Source organism: Sebastes fasciatus, chromosome 15 (genome assembly GCF_043250625.1).
Source record: "Sebastes fasciatus isolate fSebFas1 chromosome 15, fSebFas1.pri, whole genome shotgun sequence".
NCBI classification, from domain to species: domain Eukaryota; kingdom Metazoa; phylum Chordata; class Actinopteri; order Perciformes; family Sebastidae; genus Sebastes; species Sebastes fasciatus.
The window spans coordinates 23,313,306-23,326,366 of NC_133809.1; the positions used below are offsets into that span (position 1 = coordinate 23,313,306).

The window sequence follows — 13,061 nt, forward strand, 5'->3', positions numbered from 1 at the left end:
CTTAGAGTAAAATAGACCATAAAGCAGGGTATGCTTTAGGGCCTGGCTATCTTGTGATTAACACGTCGCTACCACGGCTTGTCCGGTCTGGGTGTTGTCTGTGTTTTTGTGTTTTCTTACAACTTTAACCCTTTCACAGTGTGTTTTCAGTTCATGAAAGTAAATTGCAACATTTTGGTCGCCTAAATACGCCTTATATTCAGTGTTTGGTTGTACCACCCTCTTGTGTCACATCTAGGTTGCAAAAAAAACAAGATGCCGACCGCTAAAAACCAAGATGGCGATGGCCAAAATACAAAATTCGAGGCCTCAAAACGGCAGTCCACAAACCAGTGGGTATCGTCAAGGTGACTACGTCTACTTCTTGTATACAGTCTATGTCAGAAATACAAACTCTCTGAACTAAAAGCACAATGGCACTGTTTAAACTGCGTCTATATTATTGAAAATGTAACAGACAATCAGCATAGTAGGCTGCATAATTACATCAAAGTACCTTTGAATTCTAAGATACAATGTACACAGGTATATTGTGAACAGAAGAGATATGTTGAAGGCCTTTCATGATTAGTTTTTTTGTGAAGTGCAACTGTGTGAGATAGTTTCTTCAAACATTAACTGGAGTTATTAACAACGCATTATGAAATGGCTCACCCATAAAATCTGAATTCACAGCTGTAAAGAAGCCGGTCTGTCCTCCTTTCGTGGTCGGTTTGTTAGCGGCTCATTTTTGCCAGGCACGGTGCTCAGGGAAATTACAGTATGCAGTGGTTGGATAGTGCAGTGCCCACAGAGCGTTGCATGAGGGAAATACACTCTGATTTTCTCACTGTAGCTGCTAAGTCAACACATGAATTAAATATTTCTGTTCGGTGATTCAACTTGTTAGAATGACAGCGTGCTCCCGCAGCATGTCGGTGGTCACAGGTGGAGCGTTTTTCAAGTCAACATTATTTCCACTCATTCCAATTATGCACGGGCGAATGTCTTGAGAGCCGGGCACACTTGTTAATTAAATATTGATACAGTTGAGTTTGAGCAGTAATGGTCATGAAGTGGGAAATGATTTGTTCCTTGTACATGCTGAAAGCTGAAGGAGGCCAATACATTTATTCCCCATTATTATCCTTTCTTTTATGACTCATTACAGTGCATTTAGGGTGTCAACTGTCATGGTCATTACACTGGCTCTTCCTAAGCCTCATTTGGGACGTTTTCATCCAATGTATTGGCGAAAGGTCTGGAAGCTTCCCCTTTGAAAAGCTTAGGGAAGCGACTCTATGTGCTGCACAGAGATTGGGATATTAACCCAACACAGATTTTTGGAATCACCCATTCTGTCCTCGTCCATGAACCCTTTTCTCTTGTAAAAACTGTAACTCACCATTTTTGAAATACTTCAGAAAAAGCATGAATCTCGCCTTTATGTGGATTCTCCAAGTAACACCAGCTTCATACCAAACCCACTCATTAGCACATAATCCTACAAAGGCAGCTAACCAGGATGCTAGCGGACTACACTGGAATGTAAATATTTACAGTATTCTTTTTCTAACCTGGCTTCAACGTCTCAGATGTTTTCTGCCAGGCTTGACATTTTTTTTAACTCAAGTCCTGATAGAATCTGAGTTACTAAGACGACGAGAGTTTTCGTGGAACGCCGTTGCCGTGGTGACGCATTATTTGCCAAGAAACACAATGCTGTTTTTGAGGGGCTAAAGGTACTCGAAGAAACAAAACTTGGCATACACATTAGAAGGGCTAAAATTTGCTATGTGATATGGGTTTTGTGCTCGAGGGTGGCAAATTGGCTCGATTGCGCCCACTAACATTTTTCAAAGTCAAAGCCCCCACCTTTAAATTTCACGTAAATGTACGAAATTTGGTAGACATATTTATCATGTCCACATGTACAAAAAAGCCTCTTGAATGTATGTCCTTAAGCCAACAGGAAGTCAGCCATTTAGAATTAACAGTGTTATTTTATTGCAATTTTTGCCATTTCCAGGATGGGTGCCGTTGGCATGCCGTTTAGGGCTGCCGACGGCAGTTACGGACAGCAGGTTTTAGGGCGAGGTTCCTGTGTGAGGTAGGGCTGAGGTAGTGGTAGAGCAGTAGTATCGATATTGGGACGGCAGCAGAAAGAGCTAGATAGATTCTCAGGTGCTGCTGCATGTGTGCCATGACACACCTGGATCGTGGTTGCATCTGCTGCCCTGCTGGCCCTGCTTGACACCTACAACTATCATTATTATCAGCCTTTTCATTATTAGTAGTAGTCATATTTCTATTATTATTACTGCTATTATTACTGCTATTTCTATTTTGACTCTATTACATCCACTGCTATTGAATATTGTTATTAGTCCTATTTGTATTAGTACTTATAGCTGCTGTGTTGTTATTGTAGTCTCTCTCTCTCTGTGTGTGTTTGCGGTTGAGAGTGATTTTGCTTGCGGTGCAATCTTGTGTGTTGTGTCCTGAGGGGATGCAAGTCCGATGTGAGTTGCAGTGCAGTATCTTAGTGCCCTAAAGGTGTGTCATTTCTGTGTGGGGTGGTCTAGATTGGTGAGTGCCCATACCTCGTTTTCGACCCATGTGGGTGGCACTGAAGGGGAGTATGCAAACTCATATCATCAAGTTCTAAGCCCTGATACACTTTCTAAAGTAATTAATTTTTCTTATTAATGACTAATACAACTTCCCAGCTTTCAGATGATGTACACCACTTTTAGGTGACATATACTGTTGACCTGCTATCTCTCCCTAAAGACCCCCTGTTCCCGACCCCTACTCCTCCAACTAGTTCAATCAAAACTATATGAAACTGCATAACCTTAACAGTATGTCTTTAGATGGAAAAGAAATTCATCAGCAGAACTATTCCCGGAAACTCATTGGCTAAGGTCAGCCTGACAATTTGACCACAACTGGTGGAGAAAAAAAAACACATCTACAAAATGGGCTAAAAAAAGCTTGCCACACCTACACAAGACAGCAGAGGCACATTTTGAGTAAGAGATATTAATAATTTAATCTACATGCGTTCAGTTTCACTCGTACACTGATAAAAAATTGCATGTTGCTCATAAAACATGCAGGTCCCTTCTATATTTAAGCAGTTATTTAAGCTGTAGGAATTAGTGCAGAATTAACTGGAGAATGTAATTAAGTCCAGTAGAATGATGAGTCTAACCTCTCAGTGACCACAAGGGATTATGCGTGGCTCCTAAAGAGATTGACGGATTTTGCTAAAGAGCCAGTGTCCCGTACCAGAATCAACCACGCTGCTCGCCGGTATAATACTCACGTACAATATTCTAAAGGACAACTGGCGAAATAGGAAGTCATTTAATTATATCTGGTTCCCATGATGACCCGGAAAGGATTTCAGTCTGCTAGTGATTCAAATATCTTCTGACAGGTGCTCCGCTTTGTAATATTTATAAATGTCCCTATTTAAGGGTGCTGAGCACCAAAGCCCCCAGGCTTCATAGCATTTTTATTTATTATTTTTAGCCTTTCTCTTTGGTTGGCCGCACTTGAGGGGTGAAAGGGTGGGGATATGGTAAAATTATAAAAAGGCACCGCTGGCCATTTCATGAAGAGTGTGACCTGACATGTGGCATACTTTCTTAATTCCTGAATACAATGTGTGATCATGGCATGTGGGAGCTTTAAAAGCTAATTCCCGAAAATAATTCCAGTTGTGCTTTTAGCACAAGGGAACCTACGCCTGGGCTTATGACCGAGCTTACTTACAGTTGGTGACTCATTTAAAAAAAAAAAAAAAAGAGTCTACCAATTTAGCATTTTTCGTATTTTGTCTAAAATCTGACTAAAAAATAGTTCTCAATTTAGTGATACTGATCAGATGGAAAAAGAAATAGGTATCGTTAATAGATATGACAATTCTGTGTTACCAAAATTCTTCAAATCATTCAGTTCTGCATTTAATGTGGCACAAACACACACAAATGGAGCTGTATACTTATAGTAAAGTGTATTTTCTTCAAGTAATTTGTCAGCTTTCCCCATGGAATATGAATAACTGGCCTTGTTATACACTGTTCTGTTTCTGTGGGGGATGTGCAGGGAATGTTTTCATAACCATTTCCTTGAAAAGTTGTTTTCTATATTATTTGATAGTGTTTTCTGGTTCCGTGGAGAGTGTAATTCATAACAGCTGTGGTAGAGAAAGTCGGAATGCATGTTGGAGATAGACGCTGTTCACTATTGGATTTAAATAATGTAATACTTTATCTAACCGGCAAGGAATCTCTGTCTGTCTGTCTGTCTGTCCCTGTGTTATTCACATATCTCAAGAACCGCTCATCCAATCTACTACACACTTGGCGGGGGGATTGCAGGGGAGCCAGGGCAGTGCTTTGCTGAATTTGGTGCAATTTGGAGACGCAACATGTGAAATATTAATAAACTTTGAATAAACAAGTGACCAGTGCTCTGTGCAACAGTGGGCTCTGCAAGACTGAGCTGGTGTTCGATTTAATACCGTTACCACCAGCAAATAGCACATTACACGAAGGTATGAAGCAGTCAGAAAATTGCATGCAGGTTTATTGAACTGCAGCACAAAGTGTTTGGCCTTGTATGTGAGTGCCGGACGGTAAATGGAAGCCTGGTGAAGTGAGCAATGAACACAAGCAAAACCTTGAAAAATAAGCCCAAGGATTTTGAAAATTTCCCATGAGTGTTCAATGTTTGAGCCTCTTGATGGACACGAGACAGCTGCTGCTGAGAATTGCTTAACAACGCACTCTCCACAAGAGTTGATCACCTTTACACTTTAAACATATTTGCTTAAGAGGCAATTTAATGGCTCACTGATGTGAGGACTAATTCTTTAGGTTACTAAAGCTAAATACATTTAAAGTAACAATAACATTTATGGAAAACAGAGCGCTGCCTAGCTCTGAATTCTCAATTAATTTCTTAATAAAAAAGACAAAGCGCAGAACCCCGTAATGTGTCAACAGAAAAGACTTTTCGTCACGTGCAATCACTTCTCACTGATGAAGCGTTAAATTGGTAGGAAGGGACAGTAATGATTAGAAAAAAGAAAAAAACAACTCACGGTTGTATGCTGCCAACCATGTCAAGTTGCAATTTACATCCATGTCTGTTCAATATGTCATCACTTCATCCTCTTAGACATTTGTGTGAAATTGTCAGAATTAGCATATGAATTCTTGAGTTGTGGCCAAAAACGTATTTTGCGAGGTCACAGTGGCCTTCACTTTTGACATCTGACAACCAAAATCAAATCAGGTCAACATGAATCCGAGCTGACATTTGTGCCAAATTTGAAGATATTCGCTCAAGGTGTTCCTGAGATATTGTTTTCACAAGAATGGGACGTATGGGAGATCACAGTGACACTGTGTAAGTAACACTATTATTCAGAAAAGATCTAACTTCAACACAAACTAAAAAGTTCATATAATGGCTAAATATTATATAAATATTTTTACACCTAATCTTCTTATCCTTATCAATTTTATATAAATCCTCAGACATTCATTGACGATACAAACTGATTATAATAATTATGTTTTTATCTTTGTATGCAACCACTCTACAACATACTGTCAAGGCTTATTTTCTGTTATGGACCAAAGAGGGAAATCGTTTACAAGCAACAGAATGTGTTTTAGAACCAAATAGTACTTACGCTGAAATTCTAAGTTGCAATTTGTTGCAACTAGGGCTGTCAATCGATTTAAATATTTTATTGTGATTAATCGCATGATTGTCTATAGTTAATCGCAATTAGTCGCAATTTTTTTTTATCTGTTCAAAATGTACCTTAAAGGGAGATTTTGTCAAGTATTTAATACTCTTTTCAACATGGGAGTGGGTAAATATGCTTGTTTTATGCAAATGTATATAGAGATTTATTACTGGAAGTCAATTAATAACACAAAACAATGACAAATATTGTCACCAATGGCCCACAAAAGGCTAATGGGCAACACACGTTGGCGGCATCACAGAGCTTTGTGTCAATTGACGGTCAAAACACAGAAGCGGAAGTGTTTCACGCTACAGCACAGGGGTGAGCCAGGAACAGATTTTACAAGTAATTGTTACGGATAATGTTTTTTTTCTGATTATATATCTGTAACAGAAAAAACACACTGCAGGTGTGATTAAAGCCTGATCGAGAAACTGACAGTCTGCATCTCTGTTTTTAATATCAAAAAGATCTCTCTGTCTCTCAGCGCCACTCACACACACTACATACAGTAAATGCTCTGGTAGACACACCATCAGTCTAAAAATGCATTCAGTGAAATAGCTGCTGTTATATCAGCTGATCCATCATGTTTAAGTATTCGGCCCTGATCCAAGTAGCCCACTGTGGATCAGGGTTTAGCATTGAGTGAATCCACTTTAAATATGAAGTGCAGCTCATACCAGCTATCATCACACACACTCACAGATAAAATCTCTTAACATCTGCCCTGTGATGAAACACAGCTGACCACAAGCTGAGCGATTGAAACACCAGAAGCAGAGTAAAAAAGCAAAGCTTTCCCCCTGAAATATTCTGCTATTGAAATACTTGAAAAACACCATGCTGAGTCTTTAAACATCAGTGTTCAATCCAGAAAGTAGCCTACCAAAATCTCTAAAACTTCATTCCACAAAGAACAGATGGTCCAAATCTTCATCAGATGGTCAAAGTTAAAAGTTCCCATAAGTGTTTTACTACAGAATAACCATACAGAACACAGCCGGACCGGTGGATATTTCTGCATCTATCCAGGCGTGATGAATTTGGAGAGCGAATATGATGAAATAGCTTCTTTCTTTGACACACCCATGCTTGCCCTTAAGACTAAACAAAGATCTTCTGACTTCAGCTATCCAGCTGTTCTGAATCTGTCCATGGCATTGTATTTGTGACAGATTCATCTTTGAGTACAAAAACCAACTCATGTGGTGCTTCCTCGAATCACCAGTCAAATGTTGTTGCCATGGAAAAAAGTCTTTCCTGGCTTGATGTTAAAAGCAGATACTGAAAAAAACTCCATGTTTTTGTCAGAAGTATGATCAATTCACTTTTTGTATTGACACACATCAATATTTCACTACATACTGTATGTGGCAGGAAGACAGGATTCATCTACTGAATGGATGGAATCCACTCCCACAATAAAAACAACTCTAGTTTTAAGATATCATTGAAAAAGCACCCTTAGAATAAAGACTTCATTAAGCACTACTTATTTTCTCAGAGTTTGTGTGGGTCTTATAGTGTTGTATCTAATGCTCTATGTAATGTTACATGTTAAGTATACGTCATAGGGATGGATATCATCATCTAATTTGTTAATTTAATGTCTGATACTGTGTGTTGTATTGTCATGTTAACTTGAAGGTGCTCAACTCGAAATTCTGAGCATATCCATTGCCTCCACACGGCTCTCAGCTAATGGTGCTAACGGGCTCTAACAGTGCAAACGATGGCAACAGTGCTGACAGAGCTAACGGTACCCCCTTTCACACGGAGATTCCGCAATACTGCCGTAAAGAACATCCGCTGTTACGCCTCCGGCTTTGCTTTTTCACACCGAACCAAACAACAACGGCATAATGGCGCCCCGGTGAGTGATTTCAGATAGCACGCCGGGATCGCAGGAGCAAAAGGGGGCTTGACGTTAAACATAACAGCGATATCATCTAGTGTTTAAGGGGTTAAGGTTTACCGAGGGGGGAACATGAGGGTGAGCGCTATGTTTCAGAGATGACGCCGTCGGTCGGGGCGGCGTTATCAGCTGTAACCATTGCATTAGCATAGTGCAGAGCACCGGACATGAGCTAGCCAGTAGGGCTCGCTCACATGCATTAAAAGGCATGCGTGGCCGGCCCAGCTATGTCAACAAAGCATTGAGAAGGTTGGATTAAAACACACAGAGGGAGACAGAATTTGTTCTCTGTCCATGTAGACATTACTCCTCTATATCTTTACATAGCAATTTGCTGCTACATTAATGCCCTGGATATCATATAGAGAACCTTTAATGGACTTGTGCAGCATTGGACACAAGACCAGGAACACTTACAATACACCTAAATGCAATTCAATACAATAAGTCTGAAATAAATACCTTTGAATGTTCCATGTCATATTTTGTATGCTACTTATCTGCCTCGTGGCTCTAAAAAAAACTAACTTGAAGCACACAAAGTGGTGCCTTGGTCTTAATTTCAACACACATCAAACGCTTCATGTGCTCTTTGAGGTTGGGAAAAAAGTGTTGTGAGAAGCTCTACTGCTCTGAGAAACTCCTTTAATCCAAGCAGTATCCAGCAAATTTGAAAAACCCCGACAACATCTAAAAAACAGGTCGGCTCTTCAAGTTTATCGACAGAAAAAATGTGCCATGTTATATATGGAAATACTCACTCGTATTCGCTGCACCTCCAAGAAGACAGCTCTTTGGAAGGACTTCTCCCAGATAGCCAGGTCCGTGGCCAGCTCTACTCTGAAGGTGTGGCTCTGGCCGTGGCCGACCAGAATACTGAAGCACAGGGACTCATTGTCCTGCTGCTCAGGCGAATGCTCGAGCCCCAAGTAGAGCCTTGCCTGGAGCCAGCAGTCCTCTGCCATCCACAGCTGTGACACAAAATTTTAATTATTACATGTCGGGGGTTGTAGATTTTGCTGTCGGGTCACTTTTTTTAATTGTGTAACTCAGTGGGTGGAATGAAGGGTAAATTCCTTAATTCTCAAGTTAAACAAAGAAACTTTCACTTTATACATTTCCTGGTTTGTGGATCCAGAATAAAACCTCAGATTCAGCAGAGCCCTGTTTAGCAGGCTCCCTGAAACACTATTCTATCTGATAAAAAGAGAAAAAAGCAGCCATCTCTACTGAGATGAAAGCTGCAGTGATCAAATTTTGAACATCCCCGATGCACATCACAGCACCCTGCTCTTAACATACCTTGTGGACCTTGAAAAGAACCTCATAGAGGTTATATGTTGTTTCAGCTTGTCCCCAGTCAGCAGCGCTGATCTGAAGAAATAAACATAAAGGAACGTGAGATGAAGAGGCAGCATATCAAAACAAGCTTTTTCTGCACTAGTTAGCAGCACCTCCTTATGCAAATACATAATGCAAATGAAAGCTAGGCCGGTGGCTTAGTTGTGTGAATGGCTGGATGACACTGCCAGTGTCAGGGAACAAAATGGATTTATCCTGTTGCACTTAGAAGAATTTACATGAAAGAAAGTAACACAAAGACTAGGGTATCCCAATGGTGTAGCAAGTACAGAAATGTAGAGACACACAGTACTGTTGTAGTAACACGACAACCAAATAGCTCAAGGAGAGATACACTCATTTAAAGATCCCATATCACATGATTTTTTTTACTATAGAGTGACGGTAAAACTGGAACTTCCAGGTTTCGATTCAGAAATAAGAAAATTAAAATCATCAAATCATTCAAAATCACATTGACATTTGTAATAAAACAAATCTAATAAGAATCCCGAAGACATTTGACATGTCATAGGAGGAAAAAACACAGGTGTAAATAATAAAATTGATGGCTGAATTCCTTTTAGCTGCTTCAGTTTAAGGGTACTGGTATCTTGCATGCGGGTCACTGTCACAGTCGTGCTTACTGGGGCACTTGAATAGAACAGGGCCATTGTTAATGTTACAGTACAACACAGTCTCACGGCAGGTTGTGAAGCAGTCACAAAATGTAATCTATTTGATTGGTAAACGTTGACATGAATTTCCCCTTTTATTTCGTGATGCTCAATACGACTTTCAACAACATTTTTCATGCGTTTTTCCTGCGAATGCCCAGCAACATGTGACGCATGTGTCAATTTCTACTCCAGTCTTTTCAAAATAAAACTACTTAGTTAGGTTTAGGAAAAGATCAACTTGGTTAGGCTTAGGCAACAAAACTAATTAGTTAACTTTAGGAAAAGATTGCGGTTTGCCTTAAAATTAACTCCGGAAGGGCCGTAACTATACGGAAGTTAAGTGACAAATTAATCAACGCTGACTTCTGGTTTCACACAGGACACTAACAGCAGTCTCCTGGGTGAAAGTCCAGTGTTTTTTGACCCCACCATCCACCCCGACCTTCTCCGTATCTGGTGTTCGCGCTTTTTATACTTCCAGGTCCACATTGCGTGGGTTACATATGAATTGCTTTGTGCCGACCATCACGAAAAAAAATGGTAAATTTGTGTCTATGTACATGAATCAATGCATTCAATTTCGTGACTATTTCACGAACTGCTTTGCAACTGGGCTGTACTGTATTAGTAACACCTATGCTTTTCCTTCTATGACAGGTTATAAAAAGGTCTGCAGCGAAAAAGAACTATGAGGCAACTCCATGAGTGATTGCCAGCTAGCTCTGACAAAATCCAAGCAGGACACAATTTTTTTCTTTAGACTGCAGAAATTAGTGGTGATGTCACCAAGTAACACATTTTGCATAATACCTGCCTACAGCAGCTAGTTTGGCACACACTCAAACAAAGCTAGTTAGAGCGGAGCTGGAGTGGATTCCAAAGAATTACGTTCGGCTTACCAATCAGAACAGAGTGGGCAAGCTGACCAAATAGAACAGACCGGGCTTTTTAGGGGGCCGGGGGCTCAAACAGAGCATTTCAGACAGAGGGTGAAAAGTGGTGCTGCAGCACAACCGGTATGAGAAAAGTAAAGCATTTTTTTGAACATTAAAGCATGTAAACATGTTCTAGTAGAGACCCAAAATACAAGTATGCACCTGAAAATGAGCAGAATAGGTCCTCTTTAATTTTTCTTACTAACCTGTACGAGTAGTAGTTACTGTTTTTGTATGCATGTCACAGGGCCTATGTTTATAATACATTTACAGTAATGTTTGTATCGTAAATATATGCATTTTTGAGATCTTTTAGAGATTTTGCATTTTAAAATAGTAATGTAAGTTTTACAGGGTGAATGCAGCTTTCACAGTACCAAAGTTACGTTTTTAAAACCCAGGTCTTAGGTTCACAGACATGGATCAGATAACCATATCTAGTTAAGGTGTGAAGGGATTATTTAAGTGGTGCTTCAAATATCTCTAGGATAAAATGAATGACCATGCTACGAGTTGGCAGCATGCAACACTGAGCAAATTTTTTTTTTACATTAGCATGCATTGCACACTAACTAGACTGACAAGAGGCTACTCGGTAGCTTTCCTTTTCCAGGGCGTGTTTCATTAAAGCACATGCACTAATGCTATCCTGATACATATTCAGGTCCTCTCTACCGCAGGGATACTTCCATATTTCAAAAAAGCCGGTGGACAGGTCTGGCATTTCAACTGCCCACCAGCTGCATAATGCTTCCAGTTCATGGGACCATAATTTCAACAACAATACATCCATTATGTTAAATACAATCCGTTAGAATTGTGGCTGCTGACTTCTCTCACCAACACCTCGTCAACGTAATTTGTTGGTCCCGTGTGGTTGGTCTGTGTCAAGCAAAGCAATATGTTTAATTTTTTTTAAACTGCTCTGCATTCTGATAGACTTTACTGCTGCTCACACCTGCTCCCATCAGGCTTTAGTTATGTTTTTTTGTGAAGTGAAGTACTAACTTCACAGACTTTAGTCTCTGCATCAGAGAAAATTCTCTCTTTGCCCGTGGCATGTTCAGCTTAGAGGAGACATCAGAGACATTTCCTGCAGCATTTAGACAAACTTCTGTACCATACATGGTCCATTAAAGCTAGGGTCGGTAATGTTGAGAAACTAGCAAGATTAAAAAAAGACTATATATATATATATATATATATATATATATATATATATATATATAACCAAAATACCCAGTGCAGTGTTGCTCTTTTCCAATGAAAGTAGCTAGCAGCTCTAGCTCCAAAAGACCCTAAATCTAGCGAGAAAGTTGCCAAGTCAGCAACACTGACAGTTACGTAACGCCGTAAACAACAAGCAATTAAAGATAGGTTCGACGATGTTGGAAAGCTAGCATAATTTGAAAGAAGCATCGCCTCAGGAGCTAATTCTAAACACACCCCCTCCTTTCGGGGCTCCTTCCAAGGCAACGCCCCCCAGACACATGCATGAGCACCGCCGCATCGCAACTACTTCACAGACACAGAGCGGAGAGAGGACCTCAACTCAGCAACGCTACCTCATGACAAGTAACCGCGGCAGTGCTACTGAGTTTTCTCTTCCATCCTCCAGTACACTTGCGGCGGCGACACGCTTTGAGTTCAGGCTGTTGCACGCTGAGGGTAGAGTACGAGCAGGGAGGAATGTGATTGGTTCTTTCCAAGCGGACCGCGAGGCAGTGATTGGTAGACGTTTTTACAGGATTCCAGCAGCTACAGATGACGGCTCTTTTCCGTTCCTTTTTCAGAGCTCATAAGTAATGGATCGCTGTCGGGGTGTAAAGACCATTTCAACCAATGTAACAAATAGTGTATACTGGATAACATCGTCAACCCTGCCTTTAACCTAATATTTTTAGACTGTGGGAGGAAACCGGAGCATCCGGATTAAACCCACAGATGAGGAGAACATGAACTCCTCACAGAAAAGTTTGCCGTGAACCAGAACCTGGCTCTGAGGCATCAGTACTAACCACTGAAATATGGAAATAGAAGAATAAGACACTTAAATGATTTCAAACATCTAATTTATTTTTTTCCAGAGCATTTGATATATTGATTTCGGGATGTAAAGAGAATCAGAACACAAATTATTTTTTGAAGAACACTACCACCCCTGGCTTTAAGGCCATTCCGTTATGCTAACAAGTGTCTTTACAGAGATGTGGATGCTGGTTTAGAAAGAACAATATTTATCTAAAGCAGATTACTTACAACTGAGTATGCACATTAGTAAGATTTGTTGAACAAATGGCTATTTAAATCCAACAAGAGTTTGGAAACTTTTGTACAGCAACATTGATAACTGAAGTCCCTGGAGGAATGCAGGCATCACTCACAATGCTGTTGAAAAATCTCCAACATTGATAGTTTCCTCTTTGCTGTGG

The 13,061-nt window shown here is 40.2% G+C and overlaps 1 protein-coding gene across 2 annotated transcripts in view; it reads right to left on the reverse strand.

Moving 5' to 3' along the window:
• Nucleotides 1-13,061, reverse strand: part of sntg2 (syntrophin, gamma 2) — a 104,283-nt gene that overhangs the window by 9,214 nt on the left and 82,008 nt on the right. For both annotated transcript variants that reach the window (XM_074660802.1, XM_074660800.1), the window contains 2 exons: nt 8,976-9,047; nt 8,435-8,644 (listed from right to left, as the gene is read on the reverse strand). In XM_074660802.1, coding sequence (XP_074516903.1) covers nt 8,435-8,644; nt 8,976-9,047 — 282 coding nt within the window. The remainder of the gene's footprint in view (nt 1-8,434; nt 8,645-8,975; nt 9,048-13,061) is intronic.